The 27297-nt window shown below is 37.8% G+C and overlaps 3 protein-coding genes across 4 annotated transcripts; 1 reads left to right on the top strand and 2 right to left on the bottom strand.

Annotated features, from left to right (window-relative positions):
- Positions 1-5811: 5811 nt before the first annotated feature.
- Positions 5812-12060, top strand: LOC102788292 (oxytocin receptor B-like). 2 transcript variants are annotated; one of them, XM_035904568.1, is made up of 4 exons: positions 5812-5880; positions 6008-6527; positions 7066-7102; positions 10917-11008. In XM_035904568.1, the coding sequence occupies exons 2-4, from the start codon at positions 6178-6180 to the stop codon at positions 10935-10937; spliced, it is 408 nt and encodes a 135-aa protein (XP_035760461.1). In that variant the 5' UTR covers positions 5812-5880; positions 6008-6177; the 3' UTR covers positions 10938-11008. The 2 variants fall into 2 exon arrangements, with proteins under 2 accessions (XP_035760461.1, XP_006783187.2); XM_006783124.3 differs by having other exon boundaries at positions 6008-7102; positions 10917-12060.
- A 610-nt stretch (positions 12061-12670) lies between these two features.
- Positions 12671-15367, bottom strand: cav4a (caveolin 4a). The gene is made up of 3 exons (XM_006783125.3): positions 14992-15367; positions 14549-14736; positions 12671-13633 (listed from the first exon to the last, which is right to left on the bottom strand). Exons 1-3 carry the CDS (start codon positions 15208-15210, stop codon positions 13483-13485), a joined length of 558 nt encoding a protein of 185 aa, XP_006783188.2. The 5' UTR covers positions 15211-15367; the 3' UTR covers positions 12671-13482.
- Positions 15368-23468: 8101 nt separating this feature from the next.
- si:ch211-213o11.11 (putative G protein-coupled receptor) lies at positions 23469-24800 on the bottom strand. The gene has a single exon (XM_006783126.2). It carries the CDS (start codon positions 24744-24746, stop codon positions 23469-23471), a length of 1278 nt encoding a protein of 425 aa, XP_006783189.1. The 5' UTR covers positions 24747-24800.
- Positions 24801-27297: the final 2497 nt, after the last annotated feature.

Genomic DNA, 27297 nt, shown 5'->3' with positions numbered 1-27297 from the left:
GTTATGTTGGCAATATTTTGTCTCTTGTACTTTGCTTTGTGTTCAGTTTGACCTCCTTTTGAGTCATCATGTTAGTTTCAGACAGCTAATGTTCCCACCTGTTTCCTCCCCCCCTCATCATTTTGTAAGTATTTATTTTCGAAGTTTCCCCTCTGTTCTTTGTTATGTCCTCTCTCTTGGTAGTGTGTTTCCTTGTTCCATATTTTCCGGAAATTCCTAGTTTTTGGATTGTTTGCCAGCTACACTTTGTCAGCTACAGTCTGTAGTTTTGTGTATTTTTGAGTTAAGCATTAAAGCTGCCTTTTGAGTTCATATTTTGTCTTCTGATTCCAGCATTTGGGACCAAATCCTGCCTGCCACACTGCCAAAGCTTGACAGTGGCACACTGCTAGCGACAGCCTGTTAGTAACCCCTTTTCTGTAAGTGATCTGCTATGTGCAGACACAACACTGGCTCATCCTTTGAGTTTGGTGCCTTTTTGTGCTTGAATGATTCATAACATAATGTTATTTGAGTTAAACAAACTAAAAATGGCCAGGTACAATGACTAGACAGAAAATGAGTAAAAAAGCAGTCAATCTTCAAAAAAACACTTTGAGAGATCTTCACCCAGAGAACAATTACTGTTTAAAGAACCACTTTAAATAGTACAAGAAAATCTGGCTCACTGAAAGCAAAATATTAAGAAAGAGGAGTGATTCAAGACTTTTGCACAGTACTGTCAGAATGACCAGAGTGGGATATGAAGCCCTTAAAACATATGCGGGGTGGCTGTAGCTCAGGTGGCAGAGCAGGTCAGAACTACTAATCAGAAGGTTGGTGGTTCGATCCCAGGCTGCCTCCTGGCTGCATGCCAAATATCCTTGGGCAAGATACTAACCCCATGTTTGCCTACTGGTCAGAGGGCCCGGTGGCGCCAGTGTCCGGCAGCCTCGCTTCTGTCAGTGTGCCCCAGGGCAGCTGTGGCTACAATGTAGCTTGCCATCGCCAGTGTGTGAATGTCAGTGTGAATGACTGAATGTAGTGTAAAGCGCTTTGGGGTCCTTAGGGACTAGAAAAGCGCTATACAAATGCAGGCCATATGCAATGTCCCAAATCATGTACTACAAAGTATTTTGTTTCCATAAGTGCAAGGTACAAGTACCTATATCCCTAATGGTCAAAAATTCAAGTTTAAAATGGCGATGTAACTACGCTAGGGTTCAGGGTTACCTGATCCAGTCCAAATCTATGCTTTATCAAAAAGAAAAGGTTTAAGTTTATCTTAAAACTAGAGAGGCTGTCTTAGAAGATGTAGCCTGATTATTCAAGACCTTATCTTTGATTATGAACACATCAGAGAAAAGTCTGAGTTCAGAATATTGCCCAAGGATGTTTTGACATACAGATTGGAGGAATTGGGAATCAATTTCTCAACCTTCAGATTGATATAAGACCTCTTTTACCACCTAAGTTCCAACAACCCCCACTTGCACAACTTGAACAAGTGCACAACTTTCCATGAAACAAGATTACCCAGTTGATATTTATACACTACCTAGGTACATAGTGTGCATATTGTAAACAGCGAGATGGAAGTGTACCAACAGTAGCATCTAAATTAATACAGTGACACTTGATTGAGTTTTAAGGGTTGTCTTTTGGATTGAGGTCAAATGGCTTGTCAATATTAGAAAAATGGATGATGCAAGAAAAAAAGAATGATAATGATTGTAAAAACATGGAAAAAATTATAAATCAACAACATCTGATATGCCAAAAATTAGCAATTGAGTTCAACAACATTTTTTTTCATGATGTAGACACCTGTGTTTCCTTATCAACAATGAAAAGGAGACTTCATAACCTGCAGTGAAAGGCTGGAAAAGATGGAGATGAGTGGGTGGAGTAAAAATGACCCACTCAAAAGCCAACATGCATCATCTACAGTTGGCATAGTTTCATTATGGCACACTGGTAGTTTTTAAGTATTTCATTGCTGAATGAAGTGACTGAATGAAATAGCAGCATTTTGCTCCATTAGGTCAAAAGCATCAACAAGTCAGCAATCCTTAATACACAACCAAAGCAACCAGGGAAGAAGAGGTATGTATACCCTTGGTTAGTTAAGTGACTCTCTTGGTCCCAATTCAAGTGAGCTGCATTTTATTTGAAGAGAATCAGACTAATGGCAAGAAAACTGCAAAATAAAAATGAGCCAAAGGTGGCTGCAATGAAAGCCTCAGAGACCATTAACAGGGAATATACAGAGCGTAGGCTTGTGTCTGTGGGTGTGTCGATTATATTTGACTTTATGTTTCTGTCCAGTTACTTTTTAACCCATAAGCTTTTTATTTAAAAAAAATATAGATCCCCCTGCCGCTTCATTGGGTACACCTGTTCAACTGCTTGTGAGTGTAAATATCTAATCAGTGATTCACATGGCACAACTCAATGCATTAGGGCATGTAGACATAGTCAAGATGACAGGCCAGAGTTCAAATCAAGGATCAAAATGAAAAAGAAAAGTGATTTAAGTGACTTTAAATATGTTGTGGTTGGGGGCTGAATATTCAGTGAGCAGCAGTTCTCTTTGCCTGATTAATTTCAGAGACCAGTGGAGAATAGCCAGACTGCATGAACGTGATAAGAATCAAACTAAAAGTAACCACTTGCTGCAACCTAAGGTATGCAGAAGAGCATTTCTGAATGCAGAACACATTGAAGCTTGATGCAGATGGCCTACAGCATAAGACCCCACCAGGTGCCATTCATATCAGCAAAGGACAAGAAACTGAGGCTACAGTTGATTCAGGCTCACCAAAATTGGACCGCAGAAGATGGGAAAAAGGTTGCCTGGTCCGATGTGTCTCAAAGCCTTTCGGTCCGTGACACTGAGGAGTTAAGCAGTTAAAAATGTTTTTATTTAAACAAGCTTTCTGTTGAGAAATTTTATTGAATTATTGTTTATGAAACTACCTGTTTATTTTATTGTGACTGTTGAATATTTGGTTGTTTTTTTGTTGGGTTTTTTTTAATGGCTATTGCGGCATTTAATGCTCTTATTTAGTTTTTTCTTTTTGTGTAAAAGCTGTTAATAAATACACTTATCTTACATATCCAAGTTGAGACAAAGAGCTGGGTTTGGTGTGTTCAGGTTTAATTAGCTGGCATGTGTCACTTAGTACTTTTCTACAAACTGGAAAGGAAGAGAGTGTTAGAATTTTCCTGTCAGACTGTAATTAATGAAATAAAGAGTACATTTGCTCCTCAGAATCTCAAATGATTAGGGTCCAGATGTCCTCATCGTGGGAACGGTATAACCTTATCTGATGAGGGGTCATAGATCTGTTCTGTTCAAAAGCATTTAAACTTGTGTTCAAAGCTGACTTTATTAGCATTAATCTCTTGGCCATATTTTTTTGGGGGAAAAAAGCAAAAGCTGACTCAGTACTGACTGGCAGACTATTTTTCTGATAAAGTCCTTTGCTCTAAGAGCACACACAGTTACTTCTGTGTCGGTCTGGCATATTTTCTTGTAAGTAAATTATAGCTTTCTGTCACAATAAGTGAGCCTCTTGGGTCTGACGTCAGTATGGTTTGGTCTGGGGTTTAAGTTTATACCCCAATGGAAACTTTGATCTGTTCTGTGTTCTCTTATTAACTGCTTATATCTTAGTCCCTGTTGTTGACCTAAGGTCAGTATAATCAACCATTTGTTTGCTCTAATGTCACAGATGCTTTTTTTTTTATCTGACAACAAGACATTAAAATCTAAAAGTCCCTGAGAACCATTTAACAGATATCTCACCCAACCAGTGGAGACCACTAGTTCAGAGATGACAGAACCCGGTTAATGTCGTTTTTATGTCCTCACATAAATATTTAAAAATTACTGAAGGAGGTGGAAAGTTTTTTAGCAGTTAAATCTGCCAGGAATTATTTCTTGAGGCTATTGCTTCAAGAAATGGATTAGACTTCATGCACTGCTGGGAGTTTGTTATTTGAAACCATTTCAAGTATTATGAAAACTTATTTGACCTCTAATCTACAGCTTCCTTCTCACTAATTAAATTTTGCCTATTATGCAAAGAGGAGCCAGGAACCAAAACAGATACATCATTATTAGTATTATTATTATTGAGAGATTTTCCAACAACATGTTGGTGGGTGCTTGTATTGCGGTTTTTATGACGGCTTTATGAGCAGCACTGGCACACCACAGTGTAGAGTGCCAGTGCTTGGGGATGTGCCCAAATGCTAATGTCTGGTGCAGTGAGTGACTTTTATTCCACAAAAAGAGGTTAAGAACAGTACTTTGTAGTACAGTGCATTACTTACAATGACTCAAAGCTATACTGCATTGCGTATTAAGCAGTTAGTAATAAAGATGTCTTGAGATTTATTTGGATAAATAATTAAACGTGGACAGTAGTTTGGTCAATACATTCAGAGGTGTTCTGAGACATAAATGAACTAAGTGCCTCCTATATTGAGTTCATGTACTTGATATAATGAGCAATGTAAATTTCTTACATATTTTGAAATAGTTATTTATGTTCTTTTTTATGTTTCATGTACTCTGTGTGAGCGCTCCATGCTTTATGCCAAGGTATCAATTTACAGGCACTGAAAATAGAGGATGTTATAGCTCATTCTTGTTGCTATGCATCATTGCCTTAGGTCAACTACTGGTTGAGCCAAAAGCAAAAACATGTAGGTCACATGTACTGATACTTAAATGGGAAAAAAAGAGCGAGACACAGAAATCTGCCAACATGTCTGGTTAGATTAAGTTTAACAGACAAGGCAATTTAGACAGGCCAGTTCAGCTGAGTGATAACAGACAATAGAACACCTGCAAGTGTTCATCTGCACCTATTCTAAGATAAACTGAAAGGAACAAATTCTTTCATACTGTACACCTGATGTTCCCATGTTCATGTTCATTAAGAACAATAAATATTTCTTATCGAGTCAAAATAAAAGAGACCCGTTTGCTGTGAAGCAAATAAAAAACACTGGATTTAATAAAGAAAGTAAAGATATTAATGAAATAAGATTACCTTCATACACTGACATCACGGTTATTGTTTTTGGTAACTAATATATGTCAGAAATACATAATGTTTTTTTCCAGAATTGAATTGCTACAAGGTTGTTCTTTAAAGAAATGATAAAACCTTAAATTACTGCTTTAAAATGGATGAGAGTGATTTCATGGAGTCTGAATCAAAAGTAGGATATCTGACATTTAAACAAAATGACTACATTCATTTTGACTGTTGCATGAGAGTGAAGGGCACTTTTGATGGTATTAATGACACCAACCCACATTCTTTATGTGCAATTGGATTCAGTGAGTCACTTTCCTTGCACAGTTATTATGCTTTTTGCTATTACCTGACGGAGCCTTAGCATAAAGTGCCAAATTACAGCACCACATCACAATCCCATATATAATGGCATTCATCCAGATAACATCCTTTTCCATATACAGTATCTTTGGGAAAATATTGACCTTTATATTCCAGACTGGAATTCTTGGACTCCAACAACAGCTCGCTTTAAATAATGTAGATGCTGAAAGCACTAACTGTGAAACTGTGAAACAAAAATGACACTGCTTTTAGGCTATTGGGATGATTTGGCTCAAAGTATTTCACATTGTCAAAGCTTACACTAAGTGAACGTATGGGGGAGGAACAGCGAGACAGAAAGAACTATGAGGTCCATACCCAAGTAAGCAGTTTCCTTCGAAGGAAAATGAAACAAGGGGAGGGGGTTACTTACACTGGTAGCAAGCAGAGCTTCGGTAGATCAGACATCAAACTGGAGGCAGCGAGTGATGAGGACAATGGTGCTCCAAAATCCCTAAGAGAAGATAGGATGATTTAGTGGGTGAGCGCCTTTTGAACATAATCACTTAAATACTGTTATTTCGTTAATTTAATGTTTATTAGTTTAAAGATTAAAGTGCAATGACCAAGAGTTTTCAATAATAATGTTTTTTCCCTTCTCTCTGCAGACTGCAGTCCTGAGTTCGGATTATTAAACAGAAAGGGAAAAAAATAATAATAACGGGGTGTGCTGGCAGAAAATTACGTAGGGAAACTAAGCTAACACAGCTGATAGAGGTCCCGAACCTGGGTTTGTGATGTGACTGCTGGCTGCGCCTAAGTGGCGCTTTTACGCACGATGGAAGACCTTTTACGCGAGCAGTACAGTTGGTCTCACAATCTTACATGGAGCAGCTCAAGTCGTGAAAATGAAAGCTACGTAGGAAACACCACGGTGAACCCTCTGAAACGAAATGAAGAAGTGGCTAAAGTGGAAGTTACCGTTCTGGTCCTTGTGCTGCTTCTCGCGCTGACAGGCAATCTGTGCGTCCTGTGGGCTATTCACACCACCAAGCACAGTCAGTCTCGGATGTATTACTTCATGAAGCACCTGAGCATCGCAGACCTTGTAGTTGCAATCTTTCAGGTTTTACCTCAGCTCATCTGGGATATCACTTTTCGCTTCTATGGACCCGATTTGCTGTGCAGGTTGGTGAAATACCTCCAGGTCGTGGGTATGTTTGCGTCTACGTACATGCTGGTTCTAATGTCGATAGACAGGTGCTTGGCAGTCTGCCAGCCACTTCGCTCCGTGCACAAGAAAAAAGACCGCTTCTGTGTGATCGCCTCTTGGATGCTCAGCCTGATATTCAGCAGTCCTCAAGCTTACATATTTTCTCTTAGGGAGGTCGGTAATGGTGTGTATGACTGCTGGGGGGACTTCGTGCAGCCTTGGGGTGCCAAAGCATACATCACTTGGATGAGTTTCAGCATTTACATTTTCCCAGTGGCCATTTTAAGCATCTGCTATGGTTTGATATGTTTTAAAATATGGGAGAATTTCAATCTAAAAACCAGAAGGGAGCACTTTTTGGCTCTCACTCCAAGGCCCTCCAAAGGCGCCCAACCCTTTTCTCGTGTGAGCAGCGTGAGACTCATTTCGAAGGCTAAGATCCGCACAGTAAAAATGACATTTGTGGTGGTACTTGCTTATATTGTGTGCTGGACTCCTTTTTTCTTTGTCCAGATGTGGTCGGCATGGGATCCTGCTGCACCAAGAGAAGGTAAAAGCACACCCAACGGCCTTCGTTTTACCATAACAGTTTTTCTTTTTAAAGCATTTAGACATTTTGATTAATGGCAATATTTACTGGTTTGTGACGCCGTTTTCTTCCTCCTATTGTGGGCAAAGTGCTTAGTGACACAATGACTAATGCGTCGTCTTTGTCCAAGATTAATGGTGTTGATTTTTTTTTCTTGCCAAAAGCACTTAATAGGGAAAAAAATGTCTGTTCCACAAGTGTCCCACACAAACAAAAATCATTCTTCCACCTCACAACATATCTTTAGGAATGCACAAGCAATCCGCTTTCAAGGCAACACAATGGTGTTTAAAAATCAGACTTCCCCAGAGTAAACAGAAATGGATGGGAGTAACATTTACAGTGGTTATCAGTTTGAAGAAAGACCTCAGAGCCTCTAGGGAAGTAAATGTACCAGAACATCAAAGCCTTTCTGTCTCAATTCCCAGTGCTAGTTTGTCTAATATCCATTTAATTGAACTGTTTGTTCAGATATACTCCTCAAATCTTGTCAGTTTGCCATTAAAGTAGACATTCAAGCTGCATTATCTTAAAAACATCCACAAATGTCCATTCAGAGCTTTCAGAGATTCTAATCAATGTTTTGGTGGCCAGACTTTTCCTCCAGAATAATCCTTTTCCTGTTGCTCTCATTAAAAAAAAAAAAAAAGAAAGAAAGAAATACCAAGGCCAAAAATGTGTCAAACAAGCACAAATTACATTTAAAATATATCTAAAAAGAAAAAAAAAATCCCAGAAGGCTGTGTTATATTAGGGACCCCAGATTGCTTTATGTGTAATTAAAAAAATGTAAGTATTTTTTTGTCAGAGAGCATTTAGCAATATAACCATTATCTGTGGACACAAAAAGTATGTTTAGTGGCTTAGAGATAAAGAAAAAAACTTTAGAAATAAAGAAAATTTATATTGGTCTCACATTCATATGTTATATCAACTTTCAAAAATTTTGCTGTCTTCCTCTTCTTGGTTTACTCAGGTCAAGTAGTATCATCTGTTTCTCAATAAATACACCTGAACAATAATTGAAAAAAAGTTACACATATATTTTGCCATTAAGCAGCCACAATAAAAACTTGTTTCCTTCTTTATAACTCAGTGGGATAGCAATGTTACTGGATTTAACACTCTAATATTAAGCATATATTTAATATTTGTAAATCCAAATAATAATGAAGAATGGGGGAACGAACAGTGCAATCACTTTAAATTGATCAGTCTTTTTTTATTACGAACACAGCCAAGCCAAGGACTGGAGAAGGGTTGCCAAACCTACCACTGACTAAATCTTTGCCACGTCTCTGTCTGTCATGCAAGCAGCGGGGAAGCCTCTTTCGGTGTTGCACACATTATTATCTTATCAGCAGACTGTTATTGTAGAATAATTTCTCTACCGTTCCCACTCTGGTAAATTTTAAAAAGCCTTTTTAATTGTAATTATACTTTTTAACTTTAAGCAAGTAAGAAAGCATTGCTTAAGGAGCTCAAAAATTTTATAAATCAGTAGAGGGTTACAAAAAATTACTTTGACATATAGTCATGCTTGCATAAGTAAATCATAAGAGTGAGTGACTGGTCTGCCTCTGGTACTATTTACAGGGCATAATAAAAATACAGTGGGGCTTAATACATCAGTATAATTTGTGGAACTGGAGAAGTTTTATGAGAGGTAGACAACAGATTGAATTTAAATCAGGCTTTGTGGTTTTAGTGCACATCAAATTCTTTTAGATTTCAAAAAATACTTTTCCAAGGAAAGTCTCTGTGCAAATCTATATGCAAAAGTAAAGATAATTTAGATTCTCTATATATTCTGACTCATTGCAGTCTCTTTGAAGTAATACCACATGGGTTAAGACTCCATGAAGGTCATGTTTATCAGGGCATTTGATCCAGCATGAAACCTGTGAACTTTTTTCCAGGACCTGCACTTCAGTCATAACATCACACTGTAAAACTTCCAAAGGATTCACTGATACTGGAGGAGAATGTGGCTTCTTGCACTCTTGCAATGTTTTCTTAACTTTTTATCCTCAAACTTATCTTTGATATAGAGCCTGTTCTTCCACAAAGTGACAGCAGCTCTGTTTTTGAAGTTGACATCTCATCCTTTATATTTCTCCTGAAAAGAGCAGTAAATCACAATGCTGAAAAGGAGTTAAGATAAATGTTTTTCTTTCATTTCAGAAAGTGATGAACGCATTGTGCCGGTATAAAAAGGAAAAGTTGAATGCTGTCATTTTCAGTTTTTTTCCCTCTGTGTTTCCAGTGGCTAGGATTTCTTGCACCAAATGATTTTACAACTCTGGGCAGGCTGTTAAACACTTTTCAGAATTTTGATGGGCCATTTGGTTGGCACACCTCTCACAATAAAGCAAAGTACTGTGGGGAGTCAGAGCACAAGGAAGAGAATGGATCAGTGCTTGAGGAGCGATGCCAGCAAGCTCTAAATCTCTCACCCTACTAAGGATAAAGAGGGGGGACTTGGAAGTTGTCCACTTTCCACTTTTCAGATTATGTGCTTATTCAGTGTGCTCCAAGGCTCTAATAATTGGAATGTAATCAATTGAGTGAATGAGAAAAAAAGCTGTATTTTTTCCACCAGGGACAGGTTCTTTTAATCGAAGCTGTTCGTCATATTTGTGTCAAGCAACCTAAAGTTCTATCTGTGAGGCATCCAGCAGCCTACCATGTTTCATTTTTATGATCCAAAATGTTTTTTGGAGGAGGAAGTCTGAATTGCATTAGCTTGTCAGCTAATATAATTCTGTATGAATAATGTGGGTATACAGTAAGTACAACAGATTGACAGATTTACAATACATACATGAAATTAAGCATTAAAAAGGGCCCCAGTGGTTTTACTAGGTTTTATGACCCCAACCCAGTACTTTTAGTGACTTAAAAGATTATCAACCACACTATTAGATATGCTATCCTAAAATATTACATCAGATGATGGGGCTTGATGAAAAAGCAGGGTGTTTAATTTGTTAGACTATAAAGTAGTTGTTCAGATATTTAAATACAAACTAAAAGTGTTGGCTCAAGTAATAAATTGCAGCTTGAACAACTTATGAATAAACAAACTTTCAAACCTAAGCATCGAGTGATTACATCTTACTGTGATGGGGAAAGACTTGCTAATTTAGAGTCTTTTTAAAGATCAACCCACTTCTTCTTTCTAAACTGTTCATTTTATTCATGGTGGCAAGGTCTGGTATTTTTCCCATCTTTATTTTCATCACTGTCAGCAAATGCAGTGAAAAGCTGACAACTAGATATGTGTTAGTTTGTCTCTTAACGCTTCTCCTCACTGTTTGTAGCTATAATTCTCACATCTGGTGGTTTGTACAGATGATCAAAATCTTTAAAAAAAATGTAGTTTGCTACCAAAATATTAGAAGAAAGTTTCAAAAATACACAATTTAAAACAGGAAGACGGTGTATTTGTTGGGGGTATGTATTTGTCTATCTCAGATGTGTTATTTGGTAAATATATCTGTAGGACTGAACGCCAATGTGGTTATCCAAACTGGATAACATGTTTATGACAAAACATGTTATCCAGTTTAACGCTGCATGTCACTCACATGTTTTTAATATCATCTGGATAAGATCAGTCAAGCTACACAGCTGATATTTGTTAGTAGAGTCAGTTCAATGGTGGTTGTGGCTTTTCTGGGGATTAACAGACTAAAAGAAGAATGTATGAAGAGAAAAAAAAAGTCTTTCAAAATAACCTCTTACATGTTCTTGTTTCTCTCCGTCTTCCTAGACATGGCCTTCATCATTGTAATGTTGCTAGCCAGTCTCAATAGCTGCTGTAACCCGTGGATTTACATGTTCTTCGCGGGTCACCTATTCCATGACCTGATGCAGTGTTTCTTCTGCTGCTGTCGACGGTACCTGACAGAGTGCTCGTGCAGCTGTGGTCAACAGTGCAGACACAAAAGGGGCTCCTCTACTTACGTTAACAAGAACACCAACAGTCAGAGGAGCCTCTCACGCACATCCAGTACGGTACACTGAAAAGCCAGCTAAATGGCATGCAAGCTTCGTGCAATCAAGTAATCTAGCAATCATGCAGCTACCCATTTCACCCATTTAACTGAATACAGAAGCAGTGTGCTGGCTATTGCTGCACATTTTCTCTGTAACATTTTGAACCGAGCTAAACTGACAATGTAAACTTCCTGTCCAGATAACACCCTGCACCCACTGGTGACAGAAAATAGTACAAAGGGTGTTTTATATATATCGTGTACAGAATTTGAACAAAATGTGATGTAAAATTCAAAAAGATTTTGTTATCATTTTCATCTTTCTTTGCAACAAAAAATATGTGTAAAGGTAAAGTAATATGTAATATGTAACGTGTGATGTGAAAGATTAGCTACGTTTATTCATATATATTTGTTGTGAATTGTCAAAGAAAACATTGTAGTGTATAGCCTCCACAGGGAGAAGCTTTAAGGTGGAGGAGGGGATTATATAAAAGGGTTGGGGCATTAGTGTCAGCAGTAGAGCTGTCAAATAAAAAACAGTCTGCCTGCGAGAGGGAAAGTGCTCTGATTTGTGATTTGGGTGAAGTTATACTAATTTTGACCTGAAGATTGAACCCTCCAAACCAACCAAAATTTCATAATTCACACTTATAAGACACAAAGACTTCTTCTTTTTTCTCAAAAGCTCAAATCAGTGTGGAAATAAATCTGCAAATACGTAATTGGTCCAATACCATCACACAGTAAATTTCATAAGTCATGAATGATAGTTATCTGTCCACTTTCTGCCATCCTGTATTATATCTAACAGAGATTTCTCTTAGACATAGTATATGCTACAGTAAATCCTGATGTGCATGGATTTCTGCAACAATAAAGTGTGCCAGTGAAGTCGATCTCTGTCGTGTGAATGTGGATGCCACTGCACATCTGTTCCTGCCTGTTGTTACTGACAGCTGTGGGAGTGGAAGAGTGACATCAGAAACACCTTTTTCAATCAAGTGTTTGCTGCCTCAAATTGCTAAATGTACTGTAGGCAATCTTGACACATCACAATAACTGTATTATGGCTGTAGCTCAGGTGGCAGAGCAGGTCAACCACTAATCAGAAGGTCGGTGGTTCAATCCCAGGCTGCCTCCTGGCTGCATGCCAAATATCCTTGGGCAAGATACTAACCCCATGTTTGCCTACTGGTGGTGGTCAGAGGGCCCGGTGGCGCCTGTGTTCGGCAGCCTCGCCTCTGTCAGTGCGCCCCAGGGCAGCTGTGGCTACAATGTAGCTTGCCATCGCCAGTGTGTGAATGTGTGTGTGAATGGGTGAATGACTGAATGTAGTGTAAAGCGCTTTGGGGTCCTTAAGGACTAGAAAAGCGCTATACAAATGCAGGCCATTTACCATTGCCAACTAACTGGATGTACAGTATCTCCCTGCATGGTCATTTGTCTTCAAGCAAGAAGATAAAGAGATGACACAGGAAAACTTAACCTTATATTAGGGATGTTGCAACAAAAGAGCATATCATCGTTGTATTTGAAAAATGCTTTAATAATGTCTTTTTAATATCAATAATAAGTCTAAAAGTGTATTAGTTTAAAAACCATATTAAACCATGTCTTTTACTTTCATCTCCTTCCAGGACATTACATCAATTATTAATTATTATTATTCAGATATATATTCTTGATATTCTGTTCAATGCTAAATCTTAAACAATAATAAAGTTTCTTTCTCTATGACCACAACTGAGCTGTGAAGATAGTGTGAGGGGTCTTTCGGTGATAGAGGAGAAGCTCATGTCCAGTAATTAAAATTGTGAAATGAAAGATATTTGCACATTCAAATATTTTTTCATTGACAAAGTAGAACTTATTTCAACACTTGGTACAAGGTAACTGAACTCTTTTTTTTCTGACTAGACAACGTATTGTTAAAGCCCCTTTTCATACATCCTCAAACTTCTTGAAAAGCCCAAACACTATTACATATTATGTAATATTCAAATTGCAAAAAATGATTTCTGCATGCATTTCTTAAACTATAATCCCTCAGAGTGAAAAAAAAGAACTACAGTACATGCTGAGCAAAAAGAGTCACTAAAATGGCTTCACATCCTGAATGTGAAACGAAGAATTGCGTCACCATTGATTTTTTTACTTCAAGCCTCAGCAGATACTATCAGACTTTAATAACAGCTATAAATAATGAGTGTTACATTTTGGATAAAGTATTTTTTAAATTGCCTGCTCGGTTTGGGTCCACGTGACCACACAACAGTAAGTGCACTTGTCCATGTCAATGAGCATTTGCAGTCTTGAAGTGCTTCTCACATGTGAGTCTCATTCTTTGGCCAGGTGAATGCTGAAGCCACCACAACATTTTCCAGCACTTGTGAGAAAAGGCTGTACAATGACACCAAGGACAATGGTCCATAGGCTCTGCAGCCAGCGAGTGCCAATAAGGAGACACTGGATACAGGGACTAACCAACCTGTCATAGAAGAGACACAAAAATGACAAAGAAAATCATTTAAATCACAGGAAAAAATGTTTTTTTGTTTGTTTTAATATGTAACAGTAATAATTTCCTATTTCTAATTTCTCATGTTGAATTAATATATAACACTCTGCTATAACACTTTGTTTCTCAACAATGAAGTGAAGAGATTAGTGCTTATATGGCATCTTAAAGTTATCCTAATGCAGAAAAGCCCTGAAAGCACCTGGCTTCCCAAAACAAAATTGGAGGGGGGCTTGAATCAAACCCATCCTACCTTTCAGCAGTCATGTTTTTCAGACTTCACATAACCACAAGGTTTTAATTGACATCATTGAGGTCATTTCTTTGAGCGATTTGAAAGCTCCCTCCAGGCCACAGAAGCTATCGCCCATGGAGTGACACTTTAATAGCATTATAGAAAATCTTTCCCTATCAATATTTCTCCGATTCTTGTCTCATCTCCAGAGGGATCAGGTGGCTATTTAGCCTCGAGGCCGGAGGTTCGGATATGTTTTGATGACCATGTGCCAGTTTAGGGAGCCACCCAACAGAGGCAAAATGCACTTATGTTGGCATGGTTCATTTCAATGTCAGTTTATAATTATAACAACCATTAAGGAGGAGGATGTTATATTCTCTGACCGCAGCTGTATGTGTCAGTCTTAGGAAGACTTAGTCTTTTATGATGGTTAGAAAAAAAAATTAAGCTGAAGAAAAATTTGTCTAGTTCCTGCTACTATACCACAGTATGATGTGTACTGGGGAAAGATTAAAAGGTATAGTAATGCATTCTTTCACTGTTGTGTGTGCAGGCTCAATAAGCGGTCACAAAAGGTCACCTGTACATTACTTTAATTGAAAACAAAAATCTTAATTACAAACCTAGAGGTCCAAATCTAAACCTACCAGATATGAAGACAGCTGAGGATGGCGAACAGGAGTCCAGAGATTATTGACACAGGAATGGCCAAAAATACTGTGACTATCCGGTAAATCCAAATCCTAGACACCTCGAACAGGGCATGGCTCCAGATCCACACTCTGTCACCGCTCCGCACTGATACCGGCTCAGCTATAACATCCTCAAACGTCACCTAAAGAAACAAAGAGAGACTGATGCTAGTGCTACCGAGGTAAACCAATAGCTAGTGTTCTTTGGGGTCTTGATTCAATTTTTGCAGATAAATGATGTCCACTAGAGAGCGGTGCAATCAGTAAAGCAGCTTTTCGGTCCCCTGTGTCAATATTTAAGTGCTTTCTGTTTTTTCCAGCTAATGTGCAGCATGACAAATGTACAGATAGACAGCGAGATAAAGTTTAATAGAGCTACTGCAGAGAGAATGCAATACCTTGAGGCAGTCATTGATACCTCGGGGGTCTCTTGCATTAATCAGAGGCTTGGTATCACTGATTTCCACTAGTGTAGACGTGTGAATGTTTTCCTCTTCTTCCATAGCAGGAGAGGCCTTCCACAGTGTCTCACGTTGCTCCCCATTTTCAAAGTCTTCAGGGTCACTGGAGTCCCCCAAATCTATATCCACTTCCTCTGAATCGTCCCCTTTCATCATGGTGTTAATTAAATGCAAAAAAAAAAAAGCACAACCAAAGAAAAACAGAGTGGGAAATTGTTACTTTAGTAACACTCCAGACTGTGTGAGGCCATTGACTGGAACAGCCCAGCCGGCTGTGCCGGGAGGTTATATTGGGAACGTTACAGTGCCCTGGGTGGTATTTGCAGATGGTCTTTCAAGTGAAGATCATTTTCCTCTTCTGTGGGAAGATATGGGTGGAGGATATAAATACTATGGGCATGAACAGAGATAGCTCTGTATACACTGATACGCCAAGTGGGACAGACAGACACTAAAGTATAAAGGTCAATTCAGCTTTATTTAACTGGCAACTGTAAACAATAAAAAAATCAATTCAGGAAGCCGTGCATTGCAATGACCTTACAATATCATAGAGTGAAACGAAATGATTCCTTCATCTTTTACTTTAGTTGTTTGTAATACAACAAGGCAAAGATGCAGAACTAAAAAGGATTTCTACCGAACATATGCAGTGATACTGGAATTCCTGTCATGCTGATTCTAAAATGTTATTCATAGGCTTCATTACTTCTGCATCTAAAAAGCCTTTAACTACGAGACAACACTGCCCCTATCTGGCCTTTTATGGAAATTAACTACTTATCTTTGCCTGTTCCTAATCTAAACACTGAAATGCTATCCAGTTCTGTACAATTAATATTTACATCGTGTGTCACTGCTATCAGTAGGTCAAATACTCATCCAATCAGACCATATACAAAACTAAGCAACACATACAGAAGAGATACTAAGAAACAAAATCTATACAGTAAATATTGGTGTATGATGTTGTACAATGTAAAACCTAAAATAAAAAAAAGCTTATATCAGCCAGGCAAATAGCATGGTGCTGGGTGGATGGAGAGAGAGCAAAAACTGAGGCAGCCAGCTTTTAGAGATGGGCGAGGAGCTTCCAGTTGCATTCATTAACTCTAACAGGGGCTATCACAGTGCATACATCAGGATTTACATAATGGCAGCCCACAGTTCCAACCAGACATTCCATGGGTTCCCTGGCTCAAAACTAAATGACTTTAAGATGAGCAAATTAAATATAAGGACCAAAACTTAACATATTTAATTTCTTAAGAACATAGCAGTGGTCTTTCTGACTTCCTATCCAAAGTTTAATTAGACAATTGTATATAAGTGGCTTGACGGTTGTAGATGGTGTTCTGACCAAGCGGTTGCACAATATTCTAAATGTAAATATGTGGTTGAATGAATTAAACGTTTGCAGTATGAAATGGTAGATTGTCTCTAATGGCTGTAAATGGATGATGGCTTTTGTAACTTTTATCACCCTTTACCTTTATGTCCAAACAAAAAAAAAAAAAGCACACAAAAATTGAGTAATCATATCTTGATCAATATTAAGAGTAATGCATTAAAAAGTTTTGCTCTTTTTAATCCTGAAAAACAGTTTAAAGAAACAAATAAAATGGAAAAAACAAAGCCAAGCCTGATCTGAAAGACTGAATGAACATGGCGCTACGTAGCAACCTGCTATTGAGTATGTAACAAACTGTACATTTGTTCAGAGTTGGGGATAAGTGCTCTACTCTGTGATGAGCACTGGACGGTCTCCATGGTAATGATAATTTCTGCCTGCTGGATGGAGATAGAGAGAGAACACAGTGTATGGATGACAGTGAATTTCCTGTGTTGGTGCAGGAGACAATGGTATGCTAATGGACTGCACACTTCACCAGATGGGGTTTGTTTGTTTCCGGCTTCACAGGTGAGGTCAGACGGTGAGTGCATGTGTGGAGCAGCCAGATAGGGAGAGAGGGGAGAAGCAACCATGAGGGAAAGATAGAAAAAGAAACACGAATATCCCAACTCACTGAATAATGCTATTCTTACCCCAAGACTACAATTCTGAGGGCTTGCAAGATAAGATAAGCTTCAGCTAATAAACAAATAATTGGGAGCAGTACTGTCTTTGTCATGTTTACTGAAACATATTTTTTAATAAACTTGTATGTAATAGTTGGAACATGATTTATACTTTTTATATAACAAATTACACTACTTACTTTCTTTTTATATAAATTGCATGGAGTACAAAACACTGTAAAGAAATGGTGTCACAGTTTAGGTATTTTCAAATAGGTAAATTTAAAGCTAAAAAAAGAGAAAGAAAGTTTTGGGAGAAAAGGTTATTTTCAGATTTTATTATTATGAGGGTTTAAGGGTTCAAGGACGATAATATTGCTTTGCAACACACGTAGAGCAGCACACTAGCCTCCATTTATGAGTTCATTCGTTCATAGTGGGGCATAATGGCAGTCACAGCTCTGATACAGAGCAGCAAATCAAATGCTCTTTTGGACTTTCTTTTATTCATCTTTCTAAATGAAGTGAAGCGTCAGAGGGCCCAGCCCCCATAGTCAGGTGCAGATTTCATGAAGACTTCACTGCAGAGGACCACGTGAACCATCACCTCATCTCTGATGGTGTTGATTTTTTAGCTTCCTGTTTCCTGTTTATGAGGACTGTGTAGACATGGTTTGATCAGATTTGGTCCAGAGTGACCCAGGAACATACTCACACAGCCAGGCAACTGTCATTACATTCTGAGTCAAATTTTGCTAAATCCCAGCTGGCATGTGGAATTACGTGAAATCCTCTTTTTAACTGATGTCCACCTACTTCAGACTAGTAGGAAAAACAAAGACAGCCAGTACTATTTTGTCACAACTTATATCAAATGTGATCATGCATGTTGTGTCCAAGAACTTGTAAAAGCAAATATAATGTGGAAGAATGCTGCATTATCACATTTTCCCTTATAGACTAAAATAGAGGAAAACACACAATAAAGAAATTCATGTCACTGAGTGGAGAAATACTATGTTTGCTTTAAATAATCTAATATTTTAATGCCAGATAAAGCTCAGATCCTTTTCTGCCAGCAGTAGCATGTGGGGCGCAAGAGATGTCAGACAGTGTTTCTCCTCAGCACCTGCCGGTCCAGCTGTTTTCAGCACAATAGGTCAGACTGACCGTTATGTCATGATTCCCACAGTATCATGTATGAACATCTGCAGGTCAGCAAAGCAGCTCTGATACAAAGCACCGGCATCCCCAACACTTGGCATGACTATATAACAGAAAAGCTTAAAATATCCATCCATCCAGTTCTTTTCTGTTTATTCAGTTTGGGGTCCCAGGGGGGCTATATATATCTATCTATCTATATATATATATATATATATATATATATATCCATCCATCCATCCATCCATTCGCTTCCGCTTATCCTTTTCAGGGTCGCGGGGGGCACTGGAGCCTATCCCAGCTGTCATAGGGCGAGAGGCAGGGTACACCCTGGACAGGTCGCCAGTCTGTCGCAGGGCTAACACACAGGGACAGACAACCATTCACACTCACATTCATTTGCACATTCACACCTAGTGGCAATTTGGATTATCCAATTAACCTATCCCCACAAGCTGCATGTCTTTGGACGGTGGGAGGAAGCCGGAGTACCCGGAGGGAACCCACGCAAACACGGGGAGAACATGCAAACTCCACACAGAAAGACCCCGGCCTGATGTTGGAATTGAACTCAGGACCTTCTTGCTGTGCGGCAACAGTGCTAACCACCGTGCCACCGTGCTGCCTTATATATATATATATATATATATATATATATATATATATATATATATATATATATATATATATATATATATATATATATATATATATATATATATATATATATATATATATATATATATATATATATATATATATATATATATATATATATATATATATATATATATATATATATATATATATATATATATAAACAAATATATAAATATATATATATATATATATATATATATATATATATATATATATATAAGGCAGCACGGTATATATATATATATATATATATATATATATATATATATATATATATATATATATATATATGAAGATAAAGCATTTGGCAACACTGGTTCAAATATAGTAGATTAGACAGAACTAGTTCCATGAAAAACAGCTGGTTCCTAACCATCTACATTATGCCAAGAGGACTTCATGTCAGTGAAGCACTGTTTCTCTTGCTGCTGCTCTCTAAGCAGGATTATCTGAGTGAATTATTTTATTTTGCATAATTTGACCAGATGTGTCAATTTGCAGCCAATTTGCAGAACTCCTTACATCCTATCACACAGCTAATCTGTGTTCCTTTGGTTTGAGAGGCTAAATGGAGAGGGTAAAAGCAAAAAGTGAAATGACTCATTAAAGCCAGTTCAAAAAGGAAATGCAGAGCAGAAATGGAAATGAAATGAAGGAAAGAAATTGCCATTTTAAATGTCAGAATAATCTGAATTTTGAATCCATTTACTTTTTTCTCTTTTTAAATTATATTACAAAAAAACAACAAAAAAACAATTTATTGAGTGTTTAATGTGGCTTTCTATAAGTCAGTCAAGTTTATCAATAGCTTTGTTTGTTTTACATTCTTTCCTGCTTTTTGGACAGTAATTATTCTATCGATTGTGAATAAACTGGGCAGGAGGTTATGCTCTGTGAGCACTGCAAACAAGGTTAAATACCTGTTGTGTTAGTTTGTATGCACTTCTGAGGAAACTCTGGGAAAATGCTGTTACTGTATAAGGGGAAGTTCTGGCAAAATAATTTGTTTCGCACCATCTGACAGCACCATCAATCAAACCTTCTCCTTTTGATTCTTCTGAAGTGATTCTCCCATTATTATGTCAGAGCATCATTCATCCTTTTGTGAAACACCAAAGCAGGCCTTTCAGCAAACAAACAGCACCGGGTATAGACAGGGAAGAATTTTAAGTCTTTTCACCATACTTACTATTCAGTACAGTAATGTATTACATATTAAATGTTATTTAATTGTTAAGCAGTATGGCAGTGTCACTCTGTGATTTTCCTCCTCCTGCATAGTGCAAGTGCAGAAATCCATGCTGGGTGGAACTGTATTTACCCAGCATGCAGATAACTGCCAGCCAGACAACTTTGTAATGCAAGTAATTTTATTTCAAATGTAATGTGATTACTGAATTGATTACAGTAATGCATTACCGTAATGTCTTAGTGAAAAATGTAATGTGATGACCTAATGCACTACAATGTAATGTGATACTTTGTAATGTATTATTTAACACATTACAAATTATTACTTAAAACATTATTATATCTAATACAAAGCGATGTGTTACTTTGTAGCACACAAACACTGTCGTGGTTTGCACATTTTCCTAACAAGTGAAGCCTGTTCAATTCTGAGAGAGTACACAAAGTCGGGCTGTGGCAGGAGGGGCATCATTAAAAAAAAAAAAACCCAAGACACTAAAATCTAATTCTATATCAAACATGTGGATCTGCTGTGGTAACTCCTGATGGATAAGGGAGCTTTTTAAGATCCAATAGTCCTTTGTTCCTCTTTGTCCAGTCGTCTCTTTCCTTTGTGGACTTTCAATGAAAGCTCACCTGAACAACCTTTATTACCAACGGTTCCTGAGACCAGACGTGTCTCGTCATAGGATTTTATGAAGTGTGACATAAGGGCCAAAGGTCACAAACATTCAATATTGGTTATCTAGCTTGTCCTGTGTGTATTCATTTCTCTGGATTCTGTAAATCCTTTAATGATGGGATGAACTATAAATCCTCAAATCCTTTGCAATTTCACATTGAACTATTTATCCCACACACTCTTTAATAGATTTTTAAGCATTTTTAAGCTCTTTTTCATTCTGAAATGTGTTTCTGGTATCAAGTTCAAAATGTATTTTATTTTTCTTTCATCAATCAGCAGCATTTTATCATCACTTATCTTTTTGCTTCTTCACGTTCTTCTTTAAGTTGCTCACATCATGGGTCACCAAATTGGATCATCTGCTTCTATCTCACCCTGTTCTTTGCATAGTTTTCTGTCAGGGCAACAATCTGCATGCCCTCCTCCACTGCACCCATAAAGCTCCTCTGTGGTCTTCTTCTTTTCTTCTTGTCTGACACCTCCATAGTTAACAGCCCTTGTGCAGTATATTCTGTCCCTCTTCTGCGCATGTCCAAACCATTTCAGCCTTGTCTCTTTAACTTCATCTCCAAAAGACTCAAGCTGAGGTGTCTCTCAGATATACTCACTTCTAATGCTGTCCATCCTGATCACAAAAATCTTAGCAACTCTGCCACATCCAGCTTTGCCTCTTGTCTTTTTATCTTTATACTGTATTTTCCAATAAATGTAGGGATCTAAATGTTTTGAAAGTCATTGCATTTTGTTAATTATACACACACGCACACATATCTTAGTGAGCACATCTAATTGAGATAATACTTTCCCTAGCTGCCTACCCTAACTCTAACCTTCAAAAACGATTGCCTAGCCCTGACCCTTAGCCTAAACGTAACCATAACCTAATTGTAACTAAAACCACATTTGAGCCTCAAAAATGCCTTCAAACTTGTGGGGATGGGCATTTTGTTCCCATAAGTGACTGTTGGTCCCCGCAAGTATAGTAGCATGCCAATTTTCTGTCCTCACAAAGATGTCTAAACATGTACACACATACACAAACACACACATGATGAAAACAACACCAATGTTATCAGAGACTAACACTCCGCAGCACTTACTTGAGCGTGTTTATAGCCAGACACCATAAAAAGGCAGCGTTATCTCATTTTTAACATATCCAGATGTCTATAAACTGGATTTCAGTTACTGTGTGTATGCGTGCGTGCGTGCATGTGTGTGTGTGCATGTGTCTTATTACATTTTGTGTATTGTGTGTGTTGAGGATTTATCTGTTCTGCTGCCCTTCAGTATGCAGTTGTCACTCTTCCAATTGTTATTTCTCTCTTTAAGATCTCTGCAAATCACCATGTATTTAATTTATTGGCTTACTGGTTTATCTTTTCATTTGTCCACATAAGCATGCCTGCCTGATGTTATCCCAAAAGTCTAATCTCTGTGGGAAAGCTGTGCATAGCCTCAAAATATTCACAACACACAAATCATCAGAAACATTAAACTGTCTCTAATGATTTATCTGAATAAATAAACATCAAAGTTTAATAAGAATAACTTCATACACCAGAAGTCAATTGCCAAGCTGATTGTAAGTAAATACAGAAACATACAAATTCTTTGCTGTTAATCTGCTCATGTACTCATATTACATGGTATTAGAGACAACCACTTCATCTATTATGAAATGGCATTTTCTGCTTATATAATGATGTTTTAACTGGGCTCAGTTTTACTTACAGTGCTTTCATAAGTGGGCACAGTGAGGGCGCGGAGGTCAGAAACCATAAATTCAAACCCACAATGTCTGTCCTGAGACAAAATGTCGAACAGAAATTGGGCAAATGAGTGTCTTTAGGCACGTATTAGTTATCTCTTACAGAAAGTAAACTCAAGCAAACCTTAACAATTGGGTTGGACTTGGGTTGGCTGTTGAATCATGGTCACAACAGCCTAGCAGCCCCAGTGCACTCTTAAAGGCTGTTTCTGTAAGATTAATAAACTATGTGGTATATTAGTTAATGTTAACAGAATACAAAAGATGAAGAAGAAATGAAGACATGCAGTTGACATAACTGTATATAATCCGAACATCTTTCACCAGAGAAAAAAGTAGATCAGATTTTAGACCAACATGCTATAAAAAGGTTTTATATAAATCTCATACTTATTTCTAATGTACAAACATTGTTTATCAACATTATTAAAATGCCAGAAATTTATTTTCACATTTAAATTGATAAGAAATAAAATATCCTTGAACAAAACAAATATTTCTTCCTGTTTGTGTATAATAAATAACATTTACATAAATTCCTGGAACATAAATACAATAGGACAACATTTGATTGTGTAATAATTACGTGTGTTGATTAATTTTCATAAAACAGAACTATTGATTGTAGATGAAGAGTAACTTTTCTTTAGGCTAGCTAATAAAATTAAAGTGATCTTTAAGGACTCGTTAAGGCTTGTTTTACCACAGTAACAATGCTTTTTTTAAAAGTCCATTTAGTACTTCTTTGAATTTTTATAGAAACGATTCAAAGACAAAAACAGTTTTTTTTCTGTATGCTGTCTCTCACTTATTATTACTGTGTGCAAAAATTTGCTTGTCATATTGCATATGATCTTTAAATAACTTAATCCCCCAAACTTTCAATTATTTGTGGCATAACACTGAGGTACAGTAGAGCATAATCTAACTGAACTCCTCTGGAATCTGTCCTGGTATCTTGAAACCAGTCTGCCCAGTATAATCCAGAGTGCCTCCAGAACTGGGAGTAGCAAAGCTTGGACGTGTCTCTAAACTGCAGCTGGTCCTGTTGAGAAACTGCAAGAAGTTCTCATGACCTGAGCCCTCCTGGCTGGACGCTGGCAATTCCATTGGCCGAGTCGAGTAGCAGCGCCTTAGTTTACAAAGCTCTTCCCTAATCTGTCGATTTAGAAGCCCATAGAAAAAAGGGTTAATAGCAAATGACGAATATGCCAGCCAGGTGACAGTTTCCTCCAGGTCATCGGGGATCTGGGGTGTTGCATCAAGTATCAAATGAAGGTGGAAGGCAAAATAAGGCAGCCAGCAGATTAGAAACTGCCCAACAATGACCACCAGAGTAAGAGCAGCCTTACCACCCCCGAAAGGCCGGTCTCGGGTAATCCTGCGTGGGGCATTGCGAGTTGTAATGATGGTAGTCTGACTGTTTATTGAGTCAGAGCGATGCTTCAGTTGACTGTTTGTCCAGGAGGGCAGAGGTCCATGTTGCCGGGCAGCCACACGGGCCACTTTGTAGATATTACAGTAGACAGCAAAAATCACAACTGCTGGCAGACAGAAACAGGTGACACTGAAGAGCACAGAGAAAATACGCCTGTGGTCACTGTTGCTCCAGTACAGCGAGCAGTGTGCTGCACTGACGGAGGTCAGGCTGCCATAAGATGGCCATCCAAACACAGTAGACAATCCCAGCCCTGCAGAAGCGACCCATACTATCACCATCACAGCTGCAGTCAGCTTCAGCGTCATCTTGACCTCATATCGCATGGGGTGAACAATGTAGTAATAACGCTCCACGCTAATAGCTGTGATGGTGAAGATGGAGGCTGCTATGAGGATTACATTGAGGAAGACATAGATCTGGCACTGCAGCACAGTGAACACCACACCAGCAAAGTACCCCGAGCTGGACACAATGCCAAGTGGCATGATCAAGATGGCACACAGAAGATCCACTGCACAAAGATGGCACAAAAATACAAATTTCCTGAGATGAGGGGCTTTGATGACAACCACAAGAACAGCAGTGTTGGCCAGAAGTGCCAGAACATTTAGGGTCACCATGAAAAATAATCCCATGAGGTCCTTGAGACGTGTTTGTGGGCTGGCAACATTTCCTAAGTGTCTGCTGGGTGCAGAAGGCTCTATTGGCCAAGCGGCGGTGCTTTCATTGTACTCAGTCACAAATGAACTGTTCTCTTCCATGATTCATAATAAAGAACGAGTTAAGATCTGTATTCCAGTGTCTCCCATTGTTAAGCGATGAGGCTAAAAAGTTCTTCAGACATCAAAAGAAATACACCTCACTTCTGTAAAGACAAAATGAAGAAAATGATAAATATATCAATGGCAAATTTTGCATCTTTTCATTTGCATCAGATGGCTTTACTTTTGCGCAATGGAAACAATTTCTAATAAAGAGCTACTTACCAATAAGTTTTGCTAAATCCTCGTCTGTATTCACCCAGTAGTTGCTCATTTTATCTGCACTGAGCCCTTTGTAATTTGTCTCAAACAGTTACCTGCTTTAGCTTAAAATGACGATGGTAATTGAGGGCAAACTAAAACAGAACAGCTTTAGACTGAAAATCTTTAAAATGCTCTCCAGAGCTCAGATAGCCTGCAGCTGGGTGATAATTGTTTGCAGGTTCTTTGATAGGAACGGGCCTTTTCACAAGTAGCTATATTGATTACAGTAAGGACAAAGAATGTTAACAATACACGCTATAAGTTCCACAAAGCACTGTTAAGGGGGTTATTTAATACCTATTAGATCATTTCTGAATGATAAATTCTAAACATATTTCCAACTTTAAACCTGCATTCCTAAAGTCATATGTAGTCTCAAGGCATGAGTTGAGATAACCCTAATGACATCACAACAACGGCATTAGCCATTTAAAAAATCACATTCAGAGCCACAGAAGGCATTACATACAACAGTTTTTAACGTACAATATTACATTTATTGTCAAATTGATCACAACTCATCACACTAACTGTATCTGACATACTCTGCAGTGTGATATATAAATACAAACATCCAGGAGTACTCATTACAACCTTCATCAAAACACACAGACGTTCACCTTATTAGTTAGGCTGTTTAAGACATTTTGTCTCTATAGTGAGGGAGAAACATGATCAATGGGAATAATTCATGGAGGACACTGTGTTTCTCCTCCATCCATCCCCATCCTTTAGAAATGAAAGATAATGAGTGCGCTTGTTTTAGCCCAGCTGCAGTGAACTGCCTGCATTGATTAGTATGTGTTCAGTGTCACCCTTCACCATACCATCAAAGAGGAGACCTTAAACCAGAACACGCCTGACCCCTAATCACCGAGCAATCTAGAAATAGTATATAAAACAATGTAACAAATGTAACATTAATGCGTTTACATTTACTTTCACGTCTGTGCTGCCCTTCATGTGTCTCCCCATAAATGTATCTAACTATCTTGTTCTGATAATCATAATCAGGTTTCAGGCTGTGGAGGACGCTGTGTCCTAAATACATGTGCTCTCTATCCACTGGTTATCCACTGATACTCTCTGCCGCTGTAATCTTCTATGGTGGACAGCTATTGGCATGCCACGTTTGCACTGAGATTTATCCCCAGGATGGACTAGTACATGTACATTCTCATACACATTATGTAAGGCTGTCCTCGTTCTCATCATGTTCCAGTTGCAGCCCAGCATGTGATGTTCTTCAGTCCACAAATGACTTCTGAACAGGTTTACCTTTTCTAGCCACTACTCAGTTCCACTTTATTTGATTCTCCAAAACATTTGTAGTTATTTTACATTTATGTTTAATACTTCTGTCTGATTTTATCGCTCCTCTTGCTTTTTCAAATAAATCTTTTTTAAAAGCCAAAAAAGCCCAAAACCATTTTTGATGTATTTAAGCTTACATAATGTTAGTGATGAGCATTTATTCCATTATCTGACTTTTCTGGTGAATTTGAATTGCACAAATACGCAGAGGTTTTAAAGAGTTCAAACTTAACGCAAGAAACTGAAAGTGTTGACCAATTTTAATTAGATTTAAAAATGAGGTCTCCAATAACTGTTAACTCAGCTCATTCTGATACAAAATGAATGACACTTCAACATGCAGCTGCAAAACTCCATCCATGTGCTACAGTATGTTGAAATGCTGAAAGTTCATAAGTTTAGGTTAATAATATAATAAATTCACTAGAAGGCAACATTTCATCAGCTTGTAATGTACTTGGACTTTGTGGGTTTTAACCCTATGAATTGATGCACAGTTATATTCTTAACTAGCATCATCTATCCAGTTTTTCTGAATTACATAATTTGAGAGACTTTTTTTATTTCTGGAATGGCTCAACTTCGTGTTAAACTTCCTCAACTTTAAGAAAAAAAAACATTAAGGCAGTGTCAGTGAAATCTGCTAAACAAATTCTAACAATTTCAGGAAGTGTTACACAAACGTCTCAGTCATTTGATCTGATAGAACAAAATAAATCAATGAAATAAATATGAAAGTGAAATGCTTTACTTTACTTTGCATTTTACTTTAAGCAATGAACCAAACAAATAGAATAATATATATTCTTTCGCATCAAAGTGTTATATAATCAAATAGCTATATACTTACATCAAAGCACTTTCATTTTGAAACTTGGTCCTTAAAAAGTTCTTGTAAACTAGAAATCTTCCAAAACACTCTGATATTTCAGAAACTTTGAAAAGCATCAAATTCAGTACTCGGGTGTTGCTG

This window comes from Neolamprologus brichardi, chromosome 5 (assembly GCF_056152115.1).
Source record: "Neolamprologus brichardi isolate AB-2024 chromosome 5, ASM5615211v1, whole genome shotgun sequence".
Lineage (NCBI taxonomy): Eukaryota > Metazoa > Chordata > Actinopteri > Cichliformes > Cichlidae > Neolamprologus > Neolamprologus brichardi.
Note: the sequence above shows the minus strand (reverse complement) of the source record. Positions and strands in the feature narration are given on the sequence as shown.